The sequence below is a fragment of the Centropristis striata genome, chromosome 20, assembly GCF_030273125.1.
Source record: "Centropristis striata isolate RG_2023a ecotype Rhode Island chromosome 20, C.striata_1.0, whole genome shotgun sequence".
In the NCBI taxonomy this organism is placed as follows: Eukaryota; Metazoa; Chordata; class Actinopteri; order Perciformes; family Serranidae; genus Centropristis; species Centropristis striata.
The window spans coordinates 12719204-12747198 of record NC_081536.1 but is presented as its reverse complement, the minus strand read 5'-3'; the positions used below and the strand labels follow the sequence as shown (position 1 = coordinate 12747198).

At 38.2% G+C, this 27995-nt stretch overlaps 1 protein-coding gene across 2 annotated transcripts; it reads right to left on the bottom strand.

The window, feature by feature from the left end:
• Nucleotides 1–20: 20 nt before the first annotated feature.
• On the bottom strand, nucleotides 21–27860 carry abcc2 (ATP-binding cassette, sub-family C (CFTR/MRP), member 2). Of its 2 annotated transcripts, XM_059359161.1 has the most exons (32): nucleotides 27353–27860; nucleotides 25266–25436; nucleotides 23968–24114; nucleotides 23748–23888; nucleotides 22809–22931; nucleotides 22668–22723; nucleotides 21962–22217; nucleotides 21644–21831; nucleotides 20823–21000; nucleotides 18723–18977; nucleotides 17568–17633; nucleotides 17149–17286; nucleotides 16258–16404; nucleotides 16094–16178; nucleotides 15928–15994; nucleotides 15675–15801; nucleotides 13764–13940; nucleotides 10732–10899; nucleotides 10364–10547; nucleotides 10078–10213; nucleotides 9438–9540; nucleotides 9136–9355; nucleotides 6759–6913; nucleotides 6354–6509; nucleotides 6014–6213; nucleotides 5787–5913; nucleotides 5533–5634; nucleotides 5202–5345; nucleotides 4628–4786; nucleotides 4376–4542; nucleotides 3577–3771; nucleotides 21–1139 (listed from the first exon to the last, which is right to left on the bottom strand). In XM_059359161.1, the coding sequence occupies exons 1-32, from the start codon at nucleotides 27395–27397 to the stop codon at nucleotides 1010–1012; spliced, it is 4713 nt and encodes a 1570-aa protein (XP_059215144.1). In that variant the 5' UTR covers nucleotides 27398–27860; the 3' UTR covers nucleotides 21–1009. The 2 variants fall into 2 exon arrangements, with proteins under 2 accessions (XP_059215144.1, XP_059215146.1); XM_059359163.1 differs by lacking the exons at nucleotides 23748–23888; nucleotides 23968–24114; nucleotides 25266–25436; nucleotides 27353–27860 and having other exon boundaries at nucleotides 22668–22725; nucleotides 22810–22825.
• Between the last annotated feature and the right edge of the window lie 135 nt (nucleotides 27861–27995).

Genomic DNA, 27995 nt, shown 5'->3' with positions numbered 1-27995 from the left:
TTATTTTTTATTTGACCTTTATTTAACCAGGGAATATCCCATTGAGATTAAGAACCTCTTTTTCAAGGGAGCCCTGGCCAAGAGGCAGCAAACACAGAATACAGTTACATATTTACATAACATACAGACCTTAAACACGTCATGAGAAACAAGTGCATGTTATGGAATTGGCCTCAATAACTCTTAGTTTGGATTTAAAAGTGCTCAAAGAAACAAATTCAGTTAATTTCCATTCTTTCTGGCGCATATTCCATGCATAAGGTGCAGAGTAAACAAATGCCCTTTTACCCAACTCCGTACAAGCATAAGGGACAGAAAGCAACAACTGATCTTGTGAACGAAGAGAATAAGATCCTGCATTTCTCACAGTAATTAAGCTGCAAATGTACGAAGGCAGCAGTCCCAATATTGCCTTATAAAATAGCCCCAAATCTCAAAATTGTCCATACATGAAGAAAAATGTTTTTCTCCTGTCAGGTCTCAGCTAAATCATAACAAACTAATCACCTTGTGGTGACCAGTCAAGTCCCCATAATACAGTACAGACACATTTACACACGTCATTCTTACAGTCATTATACAGTCGGCAATGATTATATAATATTGTGAAAAGGGGCTTATTCCTTTGATGGCAGAGAATTAGTTGACACTATGAATGACGCTCTCATACTAGTCTGCTTAAAATGAACCAGTCAGCAGGCACTTATCCTAGCTTAGGAAAAAGACTGACAACAGCTAACATGGCTCTGTCTCATAAAGTAAGAAAATGAAAATAAGTGATTTTCCTGAAAATGTTGAATTATCCAAAATCAAAAACAATGAGACAGCATTGAGAAAGAATATTTATTGTTTCAATATAACAATGATTTATATACAGAAAATGATTATTTCTATTGCATTATAAAAATACAAATGATATAATATATCTTTATATCAAAACACAATCCAGCTTTTTAAATCAAACAACAATAGCAAATTATGAAATCAAATAATAAGTACAAGTGCAAAATCAGAGAGCTGTGTTGTCTTCTACTGTTATTCCAGCATCTTTAGCCATGGCATAGAAGTGGCCTTGTCTTTCCAGCAGGTTGCTAGGAGAATCAAATTCCACTATTTTACCAGCATCAAGTACCATCACCCTAAGGAAAAGAACACAGGCAGAACCTTTGAGTTAAGAGCCACTGGCAGAGGAGGGTTTGATAGAAATTGACTTCACATACTGTATATGTCCATGAAATAAATTGTTCAGAATTTCAGCTTTTGTAAATTTCTCCAAAATTTTTTTTTTTTCCACTGCTATTGTATTAATTAAGATGTTTATATTGATAATCTTAATACATTTTTTCTTCATTACTTAACTTGAGACAGACACAAACAATATAAACTATAATATAATAATACAATACAACACAACACATAGTATAAGAGTATTGTATTGCGGTATTGTATTATTGTATTTAATTTGATAGTGTTTTATTATTATATACAACAATATTGTATTATTATTATTATGTTACATTTCTTGAAGAAAATATTTCAGGATTAATGGTAGAAGTTATGGTAGTTTTTTTGGGCAAGTTAACATAATTAACACTTTAAGGCAAGGCAAGGCAAGGCAAGTTTATTTGTATAGCACAATTCAACATAAGGTAATTCAAAGTGCTTTACATAAACATTAAAAACAGCAAGACACAATTGAAAACAGTAAAAAAACAGTCAATTAAAACAGGGAAATAGAAATAAAAATAAGATAAAAATAATAAAAAGCACAAGTCATTGCCTAGTTAAAAAGTAAGGGCAGTAGGGTAGAGCAGATAAGTGTTAAAGTTAAGAATACGCTGCAGTAAACAATAGTGTTTTTAGTCCTGATTTAAAGGAGCTGACCGTTTGGGCAGACCTCAGATCTACAGGTAGTTTGTTCCACAGGTGAGGAGCATAATAACTGAAAGCTGCCTCACCCCGCTTAGTTCTTGTTCTTGGGACACGCAACAAGACAGTTCCAGATGACCTAAGGGGTCTGGATGCTTCGTAGAGAGGTAGCAGATCAAGCATGTAATTTGGTCCGAGACCATTCAGTGCTTTGTAGACCAGCAGTAAGATTTTAAAATCTATCCTCTGACTCACAGGAAGCCAGTGTAGTGATTCAAGGACCGGTGTAATATGGTCCAGTTTCCTCGTGTTTGTGAGGACTCTGGCGGCAGCGTTCTGGATCAGCTGCAGCTGCTTGATTGATTTTTTGTTAAGACCTGTGAAGATGCCATTGCAATAATCCAACCTACTAAAAATAAATGCATGGATAAGTTTTTCCATGTCTTGCTTGGACAGAAGCCCCTTGATTCTAGCTATGTTTTTCAGGTGGTAATAGGCAGATTTCGTGATAAGCTTTAGATGGCTGTTGAAGTTCAGGTCTGAGTCAATAATTACACCAAGATTTAAACAAATAATCAATAATGTAATTGCACAAAAACCCTATTTAACATATTTCTAATTCAAAATGACTCAACATACCTATATAGAGTCAAACTGTATTCTGGTGACTGTGTTGGGATTGTAACCTGTCTGAAATAGAACTTTTCCAGTGCATTTTACATTTATCAGATACAATAGACATAAATAAATTCTTACATCCTTCTCCTTCACCTGGTCTCAGCCTATGGTGGTGCTACTGGTGCATGCCTGCAAAGCTAAAAGAGACTTTGAAGTCTTGCAGCTCTTTCATGCCTCAGTATCTGTCTATAGATATCAATAAAGGGGCTGACTTGAGTCTTACAACAAAAGAGGCACTCGCACTGCTGGAGCACCTGGCCCTTGAAATACTAAGTAACACAAACCAATTGACTGGGATGGAAATAAAACACATTATTCAATATTCTTTGGGGGGAAAAAACAGTCCAACACTGAGAAAGAAATATGTAGGAATTAGGGCTGTGCCATATTGCAGTATATTTTTCTCTTTATGCAGAATGACCTAACTTAAATTGTTGTGTAAATTCTACATATATATTGTTGGATAATTATTTTCGATGCATTTATGTAAGCAGTGTTTTACTTTCACCAAGGTAGGGTTCATTTTAACGGCTTAATATGCTTTTATGTGGTTTAATTGTTTAATCAAATTTTATGTTTAGTCTTGATGTTAAAACTAAGTAAAGCTGGCAAGTACAGTACATTAGTAAATGTACTTACTTACATTCCACCACTGATATTTGCAGTATTATTTTTTATTATTTTCTAATACTTTCATTTAGCATCAAGAGTCGAGTATTTTTTTTCTTTTATTTATACAGACTCCAAAAACAACAACCATAAATCTAACCCAAACACTATAAAATATGTATAATATAGTATTAAAATATGTAATTTTGTTTGCTTTCTATTTTCTGTAATACTTGTATTTGGTAGGAATTACCACAAAAAAATGGAAATGTTGCATGGATAATGTGTCAAGGCAACTTGTGTATTCAACACAATGCACAGATCAAAACCAGAGTGAAGGAAAGAGAAGATTTTCCATTGACAGGACTGACATAAATGCCTTGACACCTTATCAAGACATGTTCAGAGACACTAACTCACCTGGAGCTGTCCATAATGCTGTGCAGCCGATGGGCGATGGTGAGGACAGTGCAGTGTGAAAACTCTTTTCGGATGGTATTCTGGATCAGGTCATCTGTCTCCAGATCAACAGCTGCTGTGGCCTCATCCAGGATTAAGATACGAGACTTCCTCAGCAGTGCTCGTGCCAGACACAGCAGCTGCCTCTGCCCAACACTGAGAAGAGAGGGACATGCTCAAAACAGTGTTTTTGTAGCACACAGAGACAGAAATAGACCACATTTACACACTTATTTTTAATTTGAAATGATGTGGTTTATGTACCCATGGGGTAAAACAACCAAAAAGAGATGCAACGTGACCACAAAGAGTTATAAAATGAGACAAGATGTCCAGTGAGTCTGTGTTTAACCTATTGAAAATGTACAGTTAACTATTGCCAAGAAACAGGGCTTTAAATGAGAGTCTGTCCACATTTTTTCTCATTTTATAAATGTACCCATTCTTTAACACTGTGCCCCAGCCTGGTCCCTGCATCCCTGAGAGAACTGGGTACTTACTGAAGCAATGAATATTAAATACAGTACAAACAATTGAATGAATAGAGCGGATTAGAGTGGATTTTGGCTGATTTGCGGCATATTTACACATTATTAGATGTTTAAAGGTCAAAAATCAACATTTGAAGCGAACTTACCATGGTCTGTACCAAAGTGCGTTGATATATGCATATTTTTATAACCCAATTGAGAGTAAACGTCACAAACTGAATCTTTAATCATTTGTAATGTGGAAGAGTAGCATTTATTTCATGGCCCACCTGAGGTTCTCTCCCCCCTCTGCGACTTCATGTTGTAGTTTTTCCTGCAGTCCCACCACATAATCCTTCAGATGGGAGAGCTCCAACACTCTCCAGATCTCCTCATCGCTGAATTTGTCAAACGGGTCCAAATTCATCCTCAGGGTCCCAGAGAACAACACTGGATCCTGCGCACACAAGGTTGTATAGGTCAGTGTGTGTAAATTAAAAGTGAAGGCTGTGTGTGGATTTGAGCTGTAGCGTTATATATACCTGTGGTATAATTGTGAGGTTGTTTCTAAGGTCATGCAGGCCTATTGTGGAAACATCTACACCATCAATCATGATACGTCCTTCAGCAGCTTCAATAATCCGAAACAGGCAGTTGGTAAGGCTTGATTTCCCAGCTCCTGTGCGGCCCACTATACCAATCTGAATGCAGAGAGTGAAGCACAAAGAGGTAAATATAATGTCTGAAAAAGACATTCAAAACAACATTGTAATTTGAATTTATCTTCACACAAATAGCTGTGGAAATAGCTGTGTTTTTATTATATCAGTGCAGCCTATAGCCTGTTTTTTGAAAGCTTTTTAAACAAGCTATATAATGACTAAATGGTGCTGTGAGCGGAGAGGAAATTTATGTTTGCAGAAACGGCAGCAGCATTTCTTTGGAGATTATATCTCTCTTATAAAGCACGTCCATCCATCCATCAGTCCAAGACAGACAAAATTGCAAGACGTCGCTTTGGATAAGCATCTGCTAAATGACATTGTAGATTGTAGATTGTAGGGTGTTATAGAAGGTGCTACAGGTAAATCCTACAGGTTTGTTATACGCACAGACCTTCTCAGTGCTGTGGATGTCACAGGTGATTCCATGCAGCACCAGGTCTAATCCAGGTCTGTAACGGACCTTGTAGTTGTCAAACTGCACTCTCCCTGCCTCGGGCCACTTCTCTGGTGGCCGAGTGGGAGTTATCCACTTAGCCTGTAGAATCAAAGACAGAAAGCATAGATGAGAAATGGCTGGCCAGTCCTGTCATTTTTAATTAAAGCTCTTATTCTAATGAGAAGATTCTGGACACATTAAAAGTCACGTAAAAGAAAAGATAATGATATTCCCTGAAGGTCCTTTTGGTTTGTGAATGGAGAGAGAAGCTCTTAATTAAACATACCTCATTCTCAAGCTCGGTGTATTCACTCACTCTCTCCACGGCAACAATATTAGTCTCCAGCTCTGATGTCATCCTCACAAGCCAGTTAAGGGTCTGTGTTACCTGCAGATAGTAGAGAGGACTGTGTTGATTTATTGGCATTATTATAACTTCCTATCAGCACCTGAATCATCTTCATGAGTAAATATTAACAGCATTAAAGTTTAGATAATCATCATCATCTGCAGTGTGTGATGAGAGTGTGAGTCACTGACATTAAGAGCGTAGGATATTGACAGGCCAACCAGGCCGCTCTCCAGAGAATCCCTGGCGATGACAGCAAACAGAGCAGAAAAAAACACCACCAGGTTTCCAAGGAACTCCAGACGGATGGCGAGCCATCTGCAGAGTGAACAAACACAAACATACAACGTAAGGGTATCAACACATTCAAAACAAATTGTGCTTGGATTTGCCAATGATTTGGTGTTTAATATCTGACCTGTTTGACACTATCCACGGGTAGACGCTCTTGAGGTTTTTATCAATAGTTATCTCGTTGTGTTGTAGAAACCGTTCTTGATGGCCATAGGCTCTTATCACTGACAGACCCGACACTGTCTCACTGAAGTGTGAGTATATCGGAGAGCGAGACACTGAGTCCAGCCGACGCAGCTGTCTTGAAGATGCTACATAGAAGCGCTGGGTATAAAGAGATGGCAAAAGAAATCAACAGAAAACAGTGAACGTTTAATTGGATCTTCATTGCAATGGGAACAAGCCCATTTTCTACTTTGTTTCCCCGATATTGTTGTGGTCTTGTGCTTCCATGGTCATCTTACCTGTACAAAGTAGTAGACGACTGCCAGAGGAAGGATAAGGATGGTGAAGAGAGGAGTGGCCAGACAAATGACAAACAGTGTCCCCAACACGCCCAGCAGACACAGGAGCCAGGAGCGCAGAGACTGTGGAATGGCTTCGTCCACTGTGAAAATGTCCTTTGAAACCAGTGATGGGAAAGTTAATTTCTATTAAAAGTAACTTATTTAAGTTCCTTTTTAAAGGGGCCCAGAACAGATGCAACACAATTTCAGTGGGTTCCTCCTCCAGAAACATTTAAAGGATGTAAAATAAATCTCTGCTATGATTAATATTTTGTTTCATATAGTTTCCCAACTTAAAAAGTAAAAAAAAAAAAAAAACAATACTTGAAAAGGGGCTGAAAGCACAGCTACTCTTTCTCCTACCTTTGCAAAGCGGTTGACAACCCTCCCAATGGGTGTGGTGTCAAAGAACACCATGGGAACTCGCAGCATGTTGTTTAGCAGCCGTGAATGCAGGATACGTGATGCATTGACCGAAGAATTGGCCATCAGCAGCGTACCGAGGAACACGAAGAGGCCTGCAATAAAAGACAAGTTTAAAAACTGCACCTTCACACCACGTAAACCATTATCCACAGCTGCTAAAATGGAACATTAGATGAGTTTAAGTATTTTACTCAACCACTACAGCTAATTAGTAGTAGTTGTCCCTTCATCAAAATTCAAAAGTGTTACTAAATAACACTGAAGAAAGATCCATCTGCTGAATAAACTTGAGCAGCAAAAGGTTGCTGCCCTAAAAATAAAACAAGAGAGGAGAAATATCAATCCTCAGTGCCATCCAAAACCACTGCTGCTCCGTACTGAGCTTACTACAGTAGCCAGCATCTAGAGCAGGAGTGTCCAAACTTTTTTTCCTGAGGGCCACATACAGGAAAATATACGAAGGACTTGGCCACTCACTAGACGTGAGGTATACTGCAATCATCACATGCAATCGAGTAAAAATTTAACGCACAAGCATTATCTGACACCTGCTGTTTTAAGTTAGCCGTCAAGTCTTCAATTTGCCGCACAACCATATTTCTGGACATGATGACATTGTTGAAATTAGAGCAGGGCGATATGGACCAAAAGTCAATTCCCGATATATTTAGGCTGGATACAGATATACGATATATATCCCATTGTTTTTATCTCAAAGTGAGAGCAAATGTTCAGTCAAAGTCAAAGTCAAATATGACATGTCACAACTAGTTTTATTGAAACAGTTTATTTAAGTGAACATAAATACTGTATAACAACAGGAGTACCTATTTTTAAAATCAAAGCTCCATAAAGTGCACATTTAAATAAAAAAACATCTTAAATAAAAATAGCCTATTAAATCAAATAGGCCAATCTTTTTCTGAAATAAATATATTTACATGAGAAAAGAATAACAAAACATTACAAAATAACTAAATATGACAAAACCTAGTCAGGGCATCATTTATATATAAATAAAGAAAAAAATATATATTATTATATTAAAAATATATAGATATATTTTTTATATCGATATACCACCCAGCCCTAGTTGAAATCCTGCATTTTCTCCATGCACATTATTCCAAAAACTTTAGTGAGGCACTAGGTCAGCGTCTGAGAAAGGTTTCCCATGTGATGAGTTGAGCTATTTCATAACTGGCTATTTTGGCATTTTCTTGAGCTTTGTTAGCACGGGGAAAAAAACTGTTGCTGTGTTAGCAGGCTAGCTGTCATTTGCTTCACCTTCTCTTCCTGCACGGCGCCAACGTAGGACATGAAACTGCTTCATTGCAAATCAAACAAACATGGTTACCGTTGGTTTCTGAAAATATATTAATTTCAGCACAGAGTCTGAAGTTTTCTGCACTCACTTGCGGTCTTGCGTCTCTTTGATGGCGCCATTTCTGGTGACCCTGAGCAAATTTTTTCTTGGCTTGCTTTGTGGAGACACTACCTTGTCGAAACTAAGAATTACAATACAGTTAAGCACAAATATAATGTGTGGGCCATAGAACATTATATTTTTAGACTTTGATACGGGCCAATTAAAAAAAGTATGGCGGGCCACAGTTGGCCATAGTTTGGTCACCCCTGATCTACAGTGAGATTCATACAAAGTTTTGGATCCAACACAAACTAACTTTCCATGTCTAAGGAAGTGTTCATGAAAGGAACAGAACAAAAAGGAAAAAAAAATGTATTTCCTTCAACGGTACTGCCCATGAATAAAAAAAGAAAAACTGGTTATTGTGCTGTAGAGAAGGTCTCCAAAAATGAATACCTACACAAGTCTGAATTGACAGACAATTCAAGTCACACACATTCATATGCTGGTTGCCAAGGCTACCATGCAATTCACCACTTCAGGCAATTTTGGGGTTGCTCAAGGATACTTCAACATGTAGACAACTGGGGCCAGGGCTCGAACCTTCTAATCAGTGGACGCCACATTAATAAGCCACTCTGTTGGAACACTTTGACATAACAGTTGGTCCCCAAATCACAATGAAACAGAAAGATTGGCACTGTTCCATTATTATGCCTGTCTGTCATTTTTTAAGTTCAGGCTCTTCAATTGTGATGATCCCTGGTGTTTGAACTATTATTTATCCTTCTTCCGTCCAGTAAGTTAATATAAAATAATCTGGTTTTGTGTTATGTGCTTTGTGTTCATCCCGTCTCTGATTAAAATTAATTTGTTAATGCTAACAAAGGACATCGTTTGGGAATTAGCATTGAATATTAGAGATATTAATATGTTTATAGTTACCCTGAGCCACTCCCAGAGCTCCAAACACTCCCACCCGGGTGTCCCTCTTCCAGTTAGGGTATGTCTTGTTGTAGTAATCCACAGCGTCGTTGGTCCAGTCACTTAGCCACAGGTTCTGTCCGATGAAAGCGATGTTCTGAATGAAGTAAACCACGAAGACCGTGATAGTATACCCCCAGCCCATGGCACGCAGGTACTGTAGGTACACTGAGAATTTCACCTGGATATAAGAAAGAAAAAAAGGCTCAGAAAACATTATGCGCCATTTATGCTGTTGGGAAAAGACGAAGAATGTAGCTCACCTGTCCTGTTTCCATAGTCTCTTTCTCTATTAGCCTCTGACCTGTCTTTGATTCAACGACATCTTCAGATTTTTTTATGGTGCTGTTTTTTCTTAGCCTGACACTAGAAAAAGAAGAGAAAACATCACATAAGAAAACAGATAGAAAAAGATACTTAGTGGGAAATTGAATATTTATACTGTGCAAAAAAAGATGAAATGCTGGATTTTGTTGTACGAAAATCATATAATCAAACTTAGATTATCATATGGTATTATATTTCTATCTTAAATGTTTTAACAGGCTTTTTGAGTTTCCTGTAAAATCAGTTCCACAATCTAGAAAACCATGTTAACTTTGTTTAAGTTTAAGCTCTTTTTAGGTGGCATCTCTCGAAATTTTTATTGGTATTTGCACACAGCAGAACAACTGCTCTTATGTAGCTTTTAGGGAGCATTACTTATGCTAATAAACGGATTAGCAGATTTAGATTTTTGTGAACATTTGGTGCATCTGGAGTTCTCTAAGTCTTTCTCTTTACAATAAATTGAGAACTCCAAGAATCCCTCTGCCCCCTGCATTAATCCTCACTCACTTACAAACATGTAAACAATTGTTAGATATCTTTATTTAGTTGTCTTTGACTCCATCGTGTTCTGACCTGCCCTTTCGCTGGCTGCGGCGGATACTGCTTTCTCTCTTAAGTGTTACAGAAACTGTGTCCTCCAAAGGAGAGTCGGGTTGGGTTTCCTCTCTTTCAGGAATGAGCTCCACGTCTGCAGTGTTCTGGCAACGATCTGAAGAAATATGTTAACATAGCGTTCAGGTTGTTTTACAAATATGTTACTCTCTGTAGACCTCATTAAATAACTCAGATGTAGACCTCAGCTTCACAGCACAGTGAAGTATTTTGTAAAGCTTACATCCAAAATAGAGTGAATAATCACCTGACTCTGAATGGTTCTGATTGCTCTCCTCTTTAGCATATGTTTCCAAGAATTCAGAAAAAGCTCCCCTGCTGGCACGAAGTTTATTGTAGGATCCAATCTCAGAAACCACTCCATCCACCAAGACCACTATTTCATCTACGTATGGCAGGAAGTTCACTCCATGAGTCACCAGGATACGAGTCTGCAGAGACACATTTGACCTCAGCTTTGAAATCATTATTCTATCGGGCAGTGAAAATTTAAAATACATAGGGTCTCATTAAAAAAAATAATATCCTGAAACATTTTGTTATTAATAAATAGTTCATAAATAATAAGTAAATAGTTAGTACTGATCAATACATTGATGTTGGCTCATCACAAACCTTGTCACTGAGTAATCCATTAGGTCCAATCACTTTATCAAAGAGATGCTTCCCTACATGAGAGTCCACAGCAGACAACGGGTCATCTAACAGATAAATATCAGCCTGACTGTAAGCTGCCCGGGCCAGGCTCACACGTTGCTTCTGCCCCCCTGAGAGGTTGATGCCCTGAGGACAGAGGAGAGGAGAGGAGAGGAGAGGAGAGGAGAGGGAAAAACAAAATTAGGTTCAAATGATCATACCAAGCTTGTCTTCAGTGCAAGGAGTTCCAGAGTTTCTTGTTATTATTCTCTGAATTTCATATTTTGAGTATTCACTCACCGGCCACTTACGTAGTTAGCTAGCAAGGTTGATATGTTCTCTTTTTCGGACCGTGCTCTGAAACCTTTACTTTACGTTTACTGCCATGTTATTGGCTGATGAGAAAATTGTGTTTACCAGCAGTTGAACTTAAGGTGAAACTGAAATTAAGGTGGCCGGTGAGTGTACTTCTTGTTAGGGCCACGGGGCTGTTATACTGTGGATTTCTTCGTCTTCCTCTTTCGGACGCAATTTTGTCCCGCTACTACTAATATATCAAAACGTGCGGTTTGATCGGGATCGGTGTGCTATTACTTTTCTCTACAGAATACGAATTTTTCTGCCCGAAATTTTGCATTGAAATGAATGAGACGGCCGAAAAAAAATGAGCAAAAAAGAACAATAATTGGAGATAATTGGACGTCTACTTCTCCGGCATAATTTCACCTAGAGACTCCATTTAAACTTTAAACAGTTGACACAAGTCTTGTGTATTGGTGTATTAATCCACGTTTCGATAGGTCATATAGTGTTTTATCAATCCCTGTTCAATGACCATGATCATTTTTGGAGAAATTCTGAGATTATAATGGGTGTGTATTGCACAGAATGTTCGTGTCACAGTGTGTGACATCATCGCCAGAGTGTAGAGGGAGAGAAGAAATTGTCAAAAAATAAATTTGAAAACTGCGCTCCAGGCCGCAAATTCCACTCTACAGAAATAATTTATACATAGAAACGTAGGAAAATATGTCTTCTCACTCAGAATCCTCTGGTAAAGCTGTCAGAGTTATAGTTTGGGCGTAGGACACACAGATTATCCACCAACACGCACCAACAGACTCATTGGCTCCCATATTAAAAACGCAGGAAGATTTCTAAAAAAGGGAGATGTAACAGTTTTTTTAGATCGCTCTAACAAAGCTATTTTTTCATTTTTCTTTAAAAAAAAAACATATGTAGACGTTCAGGAAGAACTCAGGACGCTCAAAGTGAAGTCGGATCAATAATAGGTATTATGGTTTTGCCAAAAATGCTTTCTGTTCGAGGCCAGAAATTCCAGTCTGTCTACCTCTCCACTTTCCACACTCCTCACACATGCATACACCTGCTTCAAACACACACACAGGTAACTTTATGTGATTTTAATTACACACACACAAGTAACTTTATGTGATTTTAATTACACACACACAGGTAACTTTATGCGATTTTCGCCACACACACACACACACATACACACACACACATTTTGAGGTTAAAGGGCATAGTTTGAAATCTCTGAAGAATCTCATGATAGTGTACACACACCGGCAGTAGCCCCCGTGGTCCTTTCAGAATTTCCCCAGAGGAAATTTTCTAGTTTATTATATTGTTGCCTGGCAGCTGCATAAGCCTCAGTTGTTGAACAATAGGGCTCATGTAAGAGCTTCTTGTACTAACCAACAGATCTTTATTTAAGTGGCTCATATGAGTGAACAGGAGGACTTCCTGCATTAATTAATTCTTGTAATCTTGTATTTTGAATTTTCGAACACAATTTACAAGTGGTCCCCTGCTGTTATCCAATACTTAATCCAGCATCTCCTCCTGTAGCTGCATTACAAGATGCTATGGCGCATCACATGGTCTCTGGCTGCTGTGGTGCAGAGTCTAAACCATCTTCTTTTATGCAAAAGAAAATATTGAACATGATTGTTTGACAACTCTTCCCACAAAAGTTACATTTACAATATTTGGACAGAGATAAATAAAATAGTAGCATCAGAGGGAGATGGTTTTATACTATTCCAATACAGTCAGGCCTTTTGGATACAGGCAAGACACTGTCTAGGGGAACAACCTCTGCTTCCACGACTGAAAGTGAAACATCACCTATTATAGCACTTGTTATGACACCCACTTCTGTGATGAAGGCCTCCCCTTGACCCTCTTCCATTGCCATGATTCTATTGGAATCATTTCTTCTTTATTTCCAGTGACCCTCAATAACAACACTCTTTAGTTGTTTGAATTCCTTTGCTCTAGCAGGTCCTTTAATTGCTGGTGACATACTGGTGGCTATGCGCAGGTTGATTCTGTTGAGTCTGCAGTGTGGTTCAGTACCCATACTGCCATAGCACTTTGTGTTTTTGTCCTTTTCCAGTGTGTTTTAGCTCATCAAAGTTCTTTGTAACATTTCTGTCACTTAAAATTAGCATTTAGTTGGACTAAAAGACATTCACAGGTGGTTGTTAAACATGTAATGTATGTATGCATGATTTACTGACTGGAAGCACTTTTTCATGGTTCGAAGAGCCTCTTCTCAATGTGTCCGCACTGCGAGAACTAGGAACAACAGTAGCTCTTAGTAAGCCATTTAAGAGAGCTTTTTCAGCTCCTATTTTAGAGAAGGTACTCTCCTGACACAAGAAGAACTGCGAGTGATGCAAGTGTATAGTAATTAGTCCAGACACGCAAGGGCACATCGATTGGCTGAACATAGTGAATGCAGCACTGGCAACCGCCATAAAAAACACATGATAAAAGCCCTTGAAGGTATTTAGTGTTGGGGATGTTTTTCCTTGAAAAAAGAGCACATTATTTGCCACTGGTTTTGAGTGGTTTTGGATCAACTGGGACAAATGTTGAATTATGATTGTTCTCTCACTGAAAGACTGTGTTTACAGAGGGTGAACAATACAGAGCAACAAAACTCTCCTGACTATCATTCTTAAATCCTTCATTCTTACTTTCTCCCCAATTTCAGTGAGGTCACCCCCAGGTAGCAGCTCCAAGTCCGGGGCCAGGGCGCAGGCCTGTATCACCTCCTGGAACCTCTGCTCTTCATGGGAAGCGCCAAAAAGGATGTTATCCCTCACAGTGGCATTTTGGATCCAGGCCTGCTGTGGCACAAAGGCAAGGGAACCCTGGACAGAAAGATAATACGTGTTAGACACTCTTTCCTCTAATAAAACCCCTTTTGATATCAAGGTGTTCTCTTAGCCGAAGAACACCTTTGTACTGTGAAACATTCACAGCAACATTTAAAGCAAAGGGATAAAACACAGGTAACTTAAAGCTACAGTGCATGCAATTCTAAGAAAGTTCCGTTGTGTTGTGTTGTGTTGTGTTGTGTTGTGTTGTATGTTTGAGGACCACAGCAGAATTAAGCATTTTAGGCTTAATTGTATTTTAATCCTTGATGACTGTAATTATGCTGCATCCTTAAGCATCAAATAAATTAAATCCAGATCCCAGCTTATTTCCTGTACTTGTAAGTCTAACCAACAAACAGAAACAAACAATCTAAAAAATACAATGACGAGAATTAGTCATTCAGTTTTTGTGAACTGAAGTGATCATTGTAAAAACATTAAAAACATTTAAAAATGTTTTTTAGTATTTTAGAAGAACAGTTGCTCACAATTGTCAATTATTCTCTTCAGACGGGTGACTTTCCCACTAGCCTAAAGACTGCCATAGAAACAATCTATCTAGAGAAACAATCTATATTCCTCAGTTATTAGTAATTACAGACCAGTGTCAAACTTGCCATTTTTAAGCAAAATTTTAGAGAAGCTTGTTTTTAATCAGCTAAATGATTTTATCAACTCAAACGACATTTTTGAAAAGTTCCAATCTGGTTTTAGGGCCAATCATAGCACTGAGACAGCTCTAGTAAAGGTGGTAAATTATCTTAGATGCAATATGGACTTGAAAAAACCCAGCATCTTAGTATTACTTGACTTAACTGCAGCTTTCGATACAGTTGATCATTCAATTCTTTTAAATAGATTAAATAATTTGTTTGGCATCTCTGGTACTGTTTTTAACTGGGTCAAATCTTACCTGAATGACAGAGAATTTTTTGTAAGTATAGGTGACTGTTCATCCAGTAGTTTTAAAATTAATTGTGGTGTTCCCCAAGGTTCAATTTTAGGACGAACTCTTTTTAACCTTTACATGCTGCCACTTGGGGACGTCATCAGGAGACACGGCATTCATTTCCATAGCTATGCTGATGACACACAGCTCTACATTGCCGCGTCTCCTGATGACTCAGGGCCAATTGATGGCCTTTTTAACTGTATTTTAGTCATAAAACAATGGATGGCAGAGAATTTGTTACAGCTCAACCAGGACAAAACCGAAGTTTTAATTATTGGTACTGAAGCACAGAGAGAGAAACTAACCATGAAACTCCAAACACTGAATTTTAACCCTTCTCAACGAAGTTAAAAACCGGGAGTTATCATCCGGGGTGGAGGGTGTTTGTTTCTATGTTTCGTTATCTTTTCATTATCATTATTGTCTCCTTTCTTTTTTATGTAAAGCGCTTTGTGTTGCATCTCTCTTGTATGAAAAGTGCTATACAAATAAAGTCTGATTGATTGATTGATTGATTGATTGATTGATTGATTGATTGATTGATTGATTGATTGATTGATTGATTGATTGATTGATTGATTGATTGATTGATTGATTGATTGATTGATTGATTGATTGATTGATTGATTGATTGATTGATCGATCGATCGATTGTAAAAAACATCCTCATACACTTTAATCTTTATGGGTACTTAAAAAATTGTCATTTTCATTCACACCTAGCACAATGTTTTGCATATTAAAAGATCTTTATTAAACACAATTTCAATTACCTTTATGTTGATGAAGCCTTTGATGCTGTGCATCTCTCCCAGGAGGGCCGACATGAGAGAGGACTTTCCTGAGCCCACAGCTCCCACTACCGCAACCAGACGACCTGGCTTAACATCCAGGGACACGCTGGCAAACATTTACAGAATAGAAATGTTCAATGTTGTAAATTACAGTAGGGACAAATGCAAGCTTTTGCAGCCATATAGCAGACTATCCATATGTATAATTATGTGTTAGACACAACAAACATACTTCTTCAGCAGAGGCTCTGCATCTCTTTCCCAAGCAAAGGAACCATTATGTATCCTAACAGCAGAGTCTAACAGATAAACACAGATACACAGACAAATAAGAAAACAAACAGGTAAAAATAATAATTGCTCAGCAGAGGATGTATAAGTGCTGATGGTGAACGTACTGATAGCAGGGTCGTGGCGGATAACGTCCCTTTCAAGGTCTTCACCTCCAAGAAACTTCTCCAGTCGCTTCCTGGACACAGAAGTCTGTAGCGCCAAAGAACATTAGTTAATGGGCTTTTAGGTCGGGTATGAGTTTGTGTACTGAGTGTTGTTGTTGCCTTACTTGCACGATGGCAGCGATGAGCATGGGCAGCATGGCCAACGGAAATCGGAGGATGTTGAAAAGAGAGATGGAAGTGAAAGCTTTCTCAGCTGTCAACACATTATCTGGGCTCACCCCTACAAACACTGCAAATGTTGCCAAAGAAACCTGCAGGGAAATGAATGGTTTGCAAAGACTCTTAAGGGCACTTAAAAGGGACAGTTCATAAATACATATTTTTTTCTTGAAGTTAGTAGTGCTACTTGTCAATCTAGAGTGTTTTTAGGGTTGCTGAGTGTTAGAGCTATTGAGATTTCCGCCTTTTCTCGAATAAGGTAGATGGCACTTGACTTGAGGAGCTACAAGCGCCACAAAAATACATTTGAAAAACACGACAGCAGTCTGTCTTTCCATAAATCATAACCCGGGCAGGTGAGCTAGGAAAAGTTGCAAAAGTTCCTTTTCTGAATTGATACGGTTGGCAGAAAAGAAATAGTTCTTACATTAAATTGATCACAATTAGGTCTGTCGATTACCTTGAGTAACCAGGTTTAGATTTCTGGAAAGGCAAAGCAAGGCAAGTTTATTTGTATAGCACAATTCAACACAAGGTAATTCAAAGTGCTTTACATACACATTAAAACAGCAAGACACACACAAAGAGACATTGCTGTTGAGTTTTTCAGATGTTTTTGGTTGGCACTTCGAGCACCACAAGCTGACAGCTGTCTAGTTCTTTTTTTTTTTTTTTAAAGACAGCTTAAAGTGCATTATCTCTGACACTCAGCAACTCAAAACACGCAGCAACACAAAAACATTCTGAATTCATAAAAAGTACTACAAGTAAGATAATAATATGTCTTTTTTTATTTTTTATTTATGCAGATGAACTTTTATTTCAATGGCACTTACCACAGCTGGAGCACAGCTGAAGATGAAGGTGGAGACAGACGTCAGGTAGGCAAACTTCTTCATTACTGTGAGTTCTTGCCCTCTGATGTCTTCCACCTGCATCTGGAAGGATGGCTCCCATGCATACAGCTTCAGGATCTGGTGATAGAGGAACAACAAAGAAGAGGATAAGGCAGGAGAGGGCATTGTTGAGAACACGGAAGAGGAAGGGTGGGGGAACAGAGGAGGGGCACTTAAAACAGCAAGTAGTAAATGCAGCATAATAGAAGGCACTTCTGACTAACATTTCAGCTTTTTCCTGAGCCATGAAATCCTTTGATCTGAGGAAGGCCCCATGGAGGTCCCCCCAACCTCCACCAATCCAACTGAACTATTTGTGAAGTGGTGCACACCGTTTACTTGCAATGGTGTTACCTCACCTTGATGCCATTGAGTATTTCATTCATGATTTTGAGTCGCTTGTCTTTGAACTTCATGTTCTCAATCTGAAAAGAAAAAGACATGTAAATCAGCAGAAGCATTAAGGTCACATAATTATGGATAATAATGCAGCCAAGAACGGAGGCAATTTGGCAATTTGGTGATTTCATAAAGGCACTTTTCGAATTGTAGCGACCACTCAAAGCGCTTTTAACACTACAGATGATCAGTAATCTATTAACACACACATTCATACACTGGTGGCCGAGACTACCTTACATTGTGCTACCTGCCACCATCAGTAATCCAATCATTCTCTTATGATGCAGCATCGGGAGCATTCCACATGTAGACTAGCATGGTCAGGGATCGAACCACAGACCTTCTGATCAGTGGGCCACAGCTGTTGTAGCATTATTTCCCTAAATTGTTCCTGAATGGTACTCAGAGAACACAGACTTCCACAAGCCAAATGGTGCATTAACATGCTATTTGCATGACAACAAAGAGCAAAGGAAAAAGATCAGGCGAGCCATGAAATATGATCATGTTTCCAAATAAACCAACACCACATGATTGCATTACAAATACCCTATATCACAATGTTAAGGAAAGTAAGAATTAATTTGCATATCTGCCTTGCGGTTACGATGTGTTTTCAACATTTAATGGGTTCTTTCTACACCCTTCCAGCAAGTTTCATGAATATTAGGCCAGAAGCTTTTCCCTAATCCTGCTAATCAATCAAACAAACTGCACTGAATTACATTACCTCCTTTCTGACAAGAAAAATACATGTAAATCAGCAGGTCAATGCTCACTATGATAATAATAGTGATTATAATTCAGCCAGGAACTGAGGCAATTTGTAGCATTGTGTTTCCTTTTAAGTGTTCCAGAAGCTTCTCAAAGATGCAACAATATGTAACTAAATGCAGCGATACTTTTCTGCCACTTCAAATGAATATTGCAGTTAATAAATAATATTTTTGTACACACAGAAAACAAGGAGGGTTTTAGTGATATTCTGTAAAGTAAAATAACAAGTCAAGAGTTGAAGAAAAGTCCCTGCTTGCTTAAGGGAAAAAATGCTACAATATTTCAGCACAGCAGGTTCAGTAAAATCAATAATATCATATTGCATGCCTGCTGACCTGGATTTTTCTGGCCTTGTAGGCTAGTAGTCCATTGATGGGCACCATCAGCACCATGACTGCCAGTCCTGCCAACACAGAAGGTCCTAACTCCAGCCACAGGAAAACTATGGCCAGCAGGATCTGCAGAGGGCAGGACCACAGCAGGTGGATGAAGTTGGTCACATCGTTGAAGCGCTGGGCATCTGCTGACATCAGGTTCACAGTTTCCCCAACTGTGGACTCTTTACGAGTGTCATTAGACACCACCAATGCCTTGGAAAAGGGATTGTAGGGAACAAGGGAGATGGAAAGGAGGTAAAAGGGGGACGATTAAGTGGCTGTTATTTTAAACCTTAACCCATAAGAACCCATGGTGACACCCGTGTAACAAACACTTTAAATCTTCTAGAATCTCTCATATTCAGCTTTATGCTGGACATTAACTCATTAAATCCCTAAGGGACATATACTCAACACCCTGGTGTGGTGGTCATGTGACTTTGACAAGAAGTGACTACTCCAAAATGTGGCTGTGACTGGAAACGAAATGTGAAAATTTTCAAAAAGCTTATTTCTTGTTACTAGGCTAAGTTTAAACCAATTTAACAATTCTATTCCGTTAATAGGGTGTCTTGTATTGCATTTAACTTGTTCTGACCATATTTCTTGAACAAATTGAAGTCAAAATGTTGATATATGTTATGGAGATGCCAAAAAAAAAGGCAAATTTGTGTCTCTGTAAGCAGAAAATGTGTCTAGTTTTTTTCTGTTTTAAAATAAGAAATATCATAAACATAAATACCATAAATGCCCATTGTAACGTATATGGCACATTACAGATCATTTGACAATGACATTTAGGGGTAGTATTTTTTTTTTAAACATCAGAAATGTGTTCTTTGTGGTCCACTTATAGAACACATTATTTAAGGATAACTAGGTCTGGGTTCTTAAGGGTTAAAAGTTCAAGACAAGATAATGCAAAATTGGCCAGAATCTATCCCACGATTAGTGATGCCTGTAATCAGTGTAACCAATCCCCTGCTACTCATTGTCACATGTTCTGGTCGTGCCCCAAATTGACGACTTTTTGGCAAAGGATTTTCGATACGATAGGTAGCGCTTATGGTCAGATTATACCCCCTAACTCAATATCAGCTATCTTTGGCTCCCCCCCGACAATAATCTCTCGGCTGCGGTGAGACAGGCCCTGACTTTCTCAACCTTGCTGGATCGCCAGCTGATTCTTCTTGATTGGAAGCTCACCCGTCCCCCATCATATAATCACTGGGTTAAAGAAGTCCTTTATAACTTGAAACTTGAAAAACTTAGGTGTTCACTCTGTGGCCCCATCAAGAGATTTCATGACATCTGGCACCCCTTCTTGGAGTTTGTTGGCTCTCCTGGCCTATCTCTAGACGCAGGGGAGGACTAAACTCAGCTCCCTCTAATCTCAGAACCCCCCCCCCCCCTTGTTTTTATTTTATTTTTATCTATTTATTTTTTTTATTAATATTTTTGATTCGATGTATTTTAATTTATTTTATTATTATTATTTAAATATATTTTTTATTATTCATTTATTCACTTATTTTTTCTTTACTTTGCTCTCTCTTTCTTTTTTCTTTTTCTGTGTGTGTGTGTGTGTGTGTGTGTGTGTATGTGTGTGCGCTGTTTGTCCCAGTGTGGTTCAGACCTGATGTGGGTGGGTTTGTGGGTGGATGGGTGGGATTGGGCTTAGAGTTCTTGTCATCATACTGTTATACAATACATTGTCATACTGAATGTCTTTTCCCCACGCTGTTAGATACCACTATGTCATTTTATCGGAAAACCTCAACAAAAAGATGTGGAAAAAAAAGAAGAAGAAAGAAGACAAGAAGAAAGGGCCCCGCAGCAGGAGAGCTCTTAAAGACACAGTCTTAAAGGCTCTTGTGGGATACAAAGCATGCAGCCCAGCACTAGGTGGAAGTGATTTTTTTATCCGTACTGCAGTCAAGTCTCTTGGGTGGGTATAAAAAAGTTTGAGAACTGCTATTTTGTAACACTGTCTGAGGTAAAGTCATCGTGCTGTAACCAAGGATATTGTACAGGTTATCGATCTCACATGATTGTTACCTTTTTGTACACGGCAGCTATGATGGCAGTGCGAACTTTCATCCCAAGGACAAAGCAACGCTGGAAGTACTGCTGCAGGAACAGAGACTGCAGGATGGCCACCACTAGCAGCAGCACTGCCAACACATACCCTTCCCAGGTGTACTTGGATGTGTCTTGAGTGAAAGAGATCATCAATCTAGAAGTAAAAGTAAATCAGGAAGTAAATAAAGTAAATAGCCACTATAAAAATTCAAGCATATAGTGTCAATTGTTTATATTCCAACAATGTAATCTCTAACCTTTCCTTCATTTATTAATCATATTTACTTTTCTTCTTTTCTAACCATTTTCCCTCTCCTGTCAGACCCTGGTGTCACTGTTACAGCTAAGCAATGAGTGGTGAACAATTTACCTGAAGGGGTGAGAACATACACCAGGCCAAACACAAACCAAACAATGTTAAAGGAGTTCAATGCTACAAGAAATGTAATTACATCTTTTGTTCCATGTGGGTGGAAAACTATGCTCAATTAATCTACTGTACTACTGTCCTGGGGCCTTCTCCACTTGTCAAACTTCCATCTATACAGTTAGTTTACTGATGCAGAGTTAATAATTACTGACAGTGATAGAGCAGTAAACAGCAGTTAGCAGCAACAGTATTACTTTGATGTGATTAAGCAGGTTAAGGTTTGTTTCCTGTCCATGTTGTTCATAAGAAGCTGTTAAATAATTTAAAACAGTTAATGAATAGCTGCTGAGCATCGCTTACAGGGAAACTTCAGGAAATCAGAGCATGTCCTGGTGTATGTGAGGGTTTAATTGAAAACTTTACTCACTTTAGGAGTTGAGGACTGGCAAAAGCAAGCAGGTCCTGCAGAAGTTTGAAGAGGGCAGATTCAATCAGCACCCCTTTGAAGCTCTTGTAAATAGTGGTAATCAGCCATGAACTTGGATAGTCAACTTCCTCCTTCTTTTTGTCCTTTTTCTTCTTCTTCTTTTCATCTTCTTTCTTTCCCTTTTCCTCCTAAAGAAATATTTTGTTTGAACACAGGTTCTACTTAATAACAATGAACCACAGGCACAAAAGAGAATCAGTGGTGATACAGAAAATAAAATCCATAAATGCTAAAAAAAATTTCTCTACACCCTCTTACCATCATCAGCACATCCTGACTGACGCCTTTCCCCAGACCGTTGGAAAGGCCATTTTGAAAGGTCTCTTCCTGGACCTTGTCTCTGCTCTCCTCTCGCTTCTTCTTCATCTTGATTTGTAAACGGACCCGAGCTGCACTCAACTCTGACTGCATGTTATGCTGAAAGTTCCGGTTGATGTCAGCGGTGCTGTCCTCTGTGTTCAACTCCCACATGTCCTCCTGAACCAGGGGCCGCTTGTACCCCTTCACCACCATACTGAAAAACAATCGCATGTTGAGGTGTAGATGTGTGGGTGTCTGCTTTGATTGAAAAAATCCCAATAAACATTGTTTATATTTCATTAATAACTATATAACTATATAACTAACCATTTCAATCAATATTTAGTGCAATAGTGTTCTTTACCTCTCACAGATCTTGGTTCAATGAGGATAATTCACTCGTTTTTCATTTTAAAAAAAATGCCTGTTAAAACTTGTTTTAATGTACGTTGGATAGACCTACATATACAATACAGTGGTTTTACATGACATTGATTTTTTTTTATTTTATCTAAATATATATATATATATACATATTTTTTTTTTAATGAAAAAAATACTTTTAACATTTTCTTTTCTTTTTTTTAAAGATTTTTAAACTTTGAAATGGGTCAATTTTAACCACAACATAAGAGGAGGGTTAACAGGGCAACTTTTAATTTACCTGTGAATCCAGTTGAAAGTGATTCTGTTCAAAAATGCTGCACCTGCCTCTGGATTCTGTGGATTCAAAAAATGAAAGCACACAGATGAATTACATTCAAAGTAAAAACATAAAAAACAAAAATGCCATCTGGGTAGATACCTTTTTTACAAAGTCCTTGTCTTCCGGAGGGATATCAGCCACAGCAGAGAGAATAAGTGCAATCAATTCCAAGCCAAAGGAAATGTAGAAAAGGCAGAAACGAGGGACATCACTGACTTTTCCCTTTTGGGAAAAAAATTGTGTTACAAAGATGCATGAAATGCATGAAATTAACTGAATGCATTCTGCCTGAGTAATGACAACAGGGCCGTATTCACAAAAAATATATATTTTACCAAAAAAAGGAATTGGGAGAACTTATGAACTAAGAGGACAGGTTTGACCCATGTTGGTATTGATCAGGGTCTTGGGCTGTTTTGGGTGAATTCATTGTAGAAATGCTGTATAAGACATGTTGTTAGTGTATATCCAAATCAACATTTCACTAATGAGTGCCACTAATTTAACATGAAACAAAGAGTAATTTCTGCTACTGACTAGTTGGGTATATATGCAGATAAGTGTCAGCCTTTTACATCTCTTGCAGCCCATTAACAATTAGTGGAAATTGAAAACGAAACGAAAACCTTACTGAATGAATGTCAGCTTTTACTTCAGGCCCATGTTGCGCATGAAAGGAAGTGTGGGTAAATATTTACTTGGAAATATATGCAGATATAGATCTTCCGTTTCTGACCAAAGGTTTCTAATCTGTTGGCGAGATAACAGGGCAGAGAGCTGGCAGCAGTCATTGGAGGATTGTTTATGATTTGCTTTTAGTGACATAGTCCTCTAGACTAACTTTTCACTGATTAAGAAGCTGGTTTTAGTACTAATACTAGTGAATTACTTTCAAACCAAAAATTCAGAAGTCCTAAAATTAGGACTGACATGCCCATTTTTTAACTGCTAAATTATTTTGTTATGTTTTGTGAATACAGCCCCAGTTTTCTAGCCTACTTTCCTGCTCTCAACTTGATCTAATGGTTTTGCTCATACCAGCCTGAGCGCCTCTCTTAGGAGGCTCTGGAAAGGGAAGATGTCACACAGAACGAGGAAGAACCAGAAGAGGAAGAGAGTTGCAGAGTCGACTGCTCCTTTCCTACGCCTCACTCCTTCCTGGCACAACAGTAGAAGGACCTAACAAGAAGACATAGAAAAACATGTCATCTTTCCATCTTGAGCACAAATAATTCAGTACAAAACTTGTGATATTTACCCATGTGACCGCGAAGAGCACAGGATTTGCATAGTATACACCAGCATTTTTAGCTGTTGAAGATGGGTCTCTGCCTGGACCATAATCCTCTCCTAAAGTGACTGCTAGGGCTGCTATGGCAGTCAGGAGCAAGAGTGACACCAGAATCTAAGGAGAGGATAGACAAATAAGAGTGGCAGGTAAATACCGTTAAAGTCCACATTCAGAATTTATATCAAAAAGCTCAATCCACACAAACATATGCACAACCGATATTCAAAAACTGCCTTTAAATGGGACATTAGGCCTTCCATAAGGTTGTGATGTCATAACTATATATAGGTACAAAGTGTTGCTATAGTGTTGTTACAGTCATTCCCCAGCTGCAATGACAATGCAGATTTTGAAAGTGCAGAAGCGAAAGAGCCAGAAAAACTGAGCAATCCGAGCAGTCTCAGCTTTTTCCAGAGGGGGGTTAAAGAGACAGCCGTGTGTCTGAGTCAAACCTTTAACAACCTTTATCTTACTGAGCAGTGTTGACAAAAGTATTCAGATCCCTTACATCAGTAAAAGTACTAATACCGCATTGTGAAATGACTCCACTACAAGTAAAAGCACTTCATTTAAAACTTACTTAAGTAAAAGTACAAAAGTATCAGCATCAACATGTACTTAAAGTATCAAAAGTAAAAGTAGTTGATATGCAGAATGGCCACAGATTGTTTTATATATTTGAAATATATTATTGTATTATTATTATTATGATTATGATTATGATTATGATTATGATTATGATTATTATTATTATTATTATTATTATTATTATTATTATTAATAATAATAATAATAATAATAATAATGCATTTAGCAGTGTTCTATTTTTTTCAAGGTAAGGTTCATTTTACTACTTAATATACTGTTATGAGCTTTAATAAAAAATATTTTAAAAAGTCTAATTACTTTAATTTTAATATGTTCTCATGTTAAATCTTGACCTGGAAAGTAACTAAAGCTGTCGGCTAAATGTATTGGAGTTAAAAGTATAATATTTGCCTCTAAATGTAGTGGAACAGAAGTATAAAGTTACATAAAAGGGAAATACTTAAGTTAAGTACCTCAAAATTGTAATTAAGAACTTAGGGCCATGTACTTAGTTAAATTCCACCACTGTTACTGAGAAAGGAAATAGTATCTTTGACAGCCTTGGACCAAGATTTCTTAATCCTGGGCTACCTGTTGCTGGTCTTATTGTATTAAACAGCTTCCTTTGCTTCCCTCTCAGCATCACATAGAACAATGTGCCTTGCTGTGTGCATTACCTGTTTGCAGATGTAGAGCTTGGACAGGTGTTTCGTTTTTGTCCTCTTGCAGAGAGACACCAGATGTCGCGGGGCACAGAGCCACAGGAACCCCAGGGGGATCCAGACCAGCACCGTCTGCTCGAAACATGCTGGGAGGTCTGGGTCTTCTCTTTCCAGATATGAAGCATTCTGATGGGCACAAACAAATATAATTTTCACTGAATGACAGAGCCCTCCTAATCTCACAAACGCATTCCTCTGGCTGTACCCCCAGAGCTTATGCTTTATTACACCACAGAGACACACCTCCCTGATTAGACTGATCATCAAACAGGGATTCATATTTAATTAAAGCTTAACTCTCGGCTTCTTGAGTTTGAGTATGAGCAGCAGCAGGTGTAATATGCACTTCTGGAGAACAACGGACAGATGATTACTAATGGATTCACAGGAGCGTGGAGTGAAAGTTGCTGAACACTGAGATTAATGCTAAGAGCAAAAGACCCTGACACAACACACATTACAGAAAGCATTGGGCTTTTTAAATGAATTAGCACTTCAAGCACTCAATGTTATTGCAATCTGCTGTGTGAGTAACCTGCTATTAAGAGAATCCCCGATCCAATTTTATAATCTGCACTCCTAATAATAAGTGTATCTGCTTATATGTTTATGTTATTTTCTGAACAGCATGTGTTAATTACCATATGGTAATTTACCTGTGTAATTATGTGGATGGTTGATAAGTTAATTTATTCTTTCTTTCATATAGTATGGTATGCCGTTGCAGGAAATTATTATATATGTGGAATGAAAGTTTGAGAATATTGAGAATATTAAAACCTAAGAATATACATTATATTTATTGAAACTTGATCATATATATTGAAACCTGAAAATATATAATAAAACCTGTAAAAAAGGTTTTAATTGAATGTTTCTATATATATTATCAGGTTTTAAACCCATATTCTCAAAGTTTCATTTGAAATTTCATTTCCTGAACAGCATCAGTTATTATCTTTTATTCTTATCAATTGATTGACAGTATTGTCTTTACAGCTTCTCAGAATCCCAGGTCGTACTTTTTTGGATATCTGACAAAAACTAAAAAGTATTCAGTTTCACAATGCATAACAAGCTGAAACTCGTGTAGAATGTCTTGCATTTACCCAAATGTTTGCTTAGAATTTCAAGTTTAGCCAACATAAGGATGCATAGTTATTGATCATAAAACCTGACTGATGGACATGCTGAGTCATGTCTTACTTAAGGGTAATAATTGGTCACATGTCACATGTTTACTGAGCTCACTGTGTACAGGGGTGAAAACATGTACTGTAAAATGCAGATAGAAGTTCAATAAAAAACACTACGTGGAGATAACATGGACACAGTGAAGGAATTGACATAATAGCATCTGTGTGATATAAAACATTAATATAGAAGTCCAGATAAAAATTACCACCCTTATTTAAAAGCTTTTAATGCTTGTTTGTTGTGTTGAAAAATATTATAATAGCTTCTTTTTATTATATATAGCTATATTAGCTATTCATGTAACATGAAATAACATAGAAGACCGAACGCCACAAAGTTCACACTTACAGTACTAAGAGAAATTGTATTTTTTAACTGCATATTTAAGTGTGCATGTGTTTTTTTTCCATCCTTTGTAATTCCCTAGTTAGATTTAAGTAAATTTACTAAGGTATTGATCACGTGTGTTGTTCAATATCATTTTCATAGGAAAAAAAATGCCAACTGAGGTGAAATGGAGGCTAAAATGAAGCCATTTCCCCAAACCCCCACTGTCTCTCCCCTTAGCAACATTAAAGAGACAGTTCGCACCAAGATCAAAAAGACATATCTTTCCTCTCGCATGCCGTGCTATCTATCAATCTGGATTGAGTTACAGAGTGTAGGAGATATCGGCCTTAGAGATATCTGCCTTCTCTTAAATATAATGGAACTTTTGGTGCTCAAAAACGCAAAAAAATAACATTTGAAGCAGAAATATCCCTTACAATAAATCATAAATGAAATTATAGATCGTAATTCTTTTGGGGGTATACTGTCCCTTTAACTCTGGCTGTTGAACTCACCCAGAAGACGGACCCACAGTACTCCTCCAGAGCTGCCGCACACATGGTCCTCACTGATGTCTTCAGTCACCTTCAGATGATTAGACAAACAGACGCCTCACACTGCTCCCAAGCTTGGCTCAAACACTCCTTCTCTCACCCCCGTCCACCCACACTCCAGAGACAATTGCAGGACGTGACTCTGAGGGACTTTGAGCCATTAGACTTCAAGCAGAAACTAAACCTTCTGCAAAGTTCCAGCGCCAGAGATGTGCTGGGTTACTGTAAAGAGCGGTTAGGTTAACAATCAACTGGAGCCTTTATTCATTTCTTTCTTGGCAGGTCTTGAGGGTTGTCCTCTAGTAGTTGACGGTGACTTCTTTGATGTCTGCAAGAAGCACACACACCCAGTCCTCTTCATGAGAGAAAGACAAAACGCAGCAAAAAAAATCATTCAAGAAACCAAGCCTTGAACAAGCCCACAGACACTGCTAGATTGCTCGGATGTGTCTAAAGTCCAACTTTCAGGCAAAGGGAGAGAGAGGGGTTTGCTGTTTTTCCTTGTGTCAGGGGGACGGCCCACCAAAAAAGGGAATGTGTTTAGGGAAGGGGAGGGAGTGGGCTCATTAGACCTCTTTTCCTGTTGTGTTTCCACTTCTGCTCA

Coding starts and splice junctions, on each gene's coding strand:
- abcc2 (XM_059359161.1), bottom strand. CDS start 27,397: ATGTGTGCGGCAGCTCTGGAGGAGTACTGTGGGTCCGTCTTCTGG. Junction 5,914..6,013: donor CCGTGGATAGTGTCAAACAG/GTCAGATATTAA, acceptor TTCACTCTGCAG/ATGGCTCGCCATCCGTCTGG. Junction 5,346..5,532: donor ACACCGAGCTTGAGAATGAG/GTATGTTTAATT, acceptor TTGATTCTACAG/GCTAAGTGGATAACTCCCAC.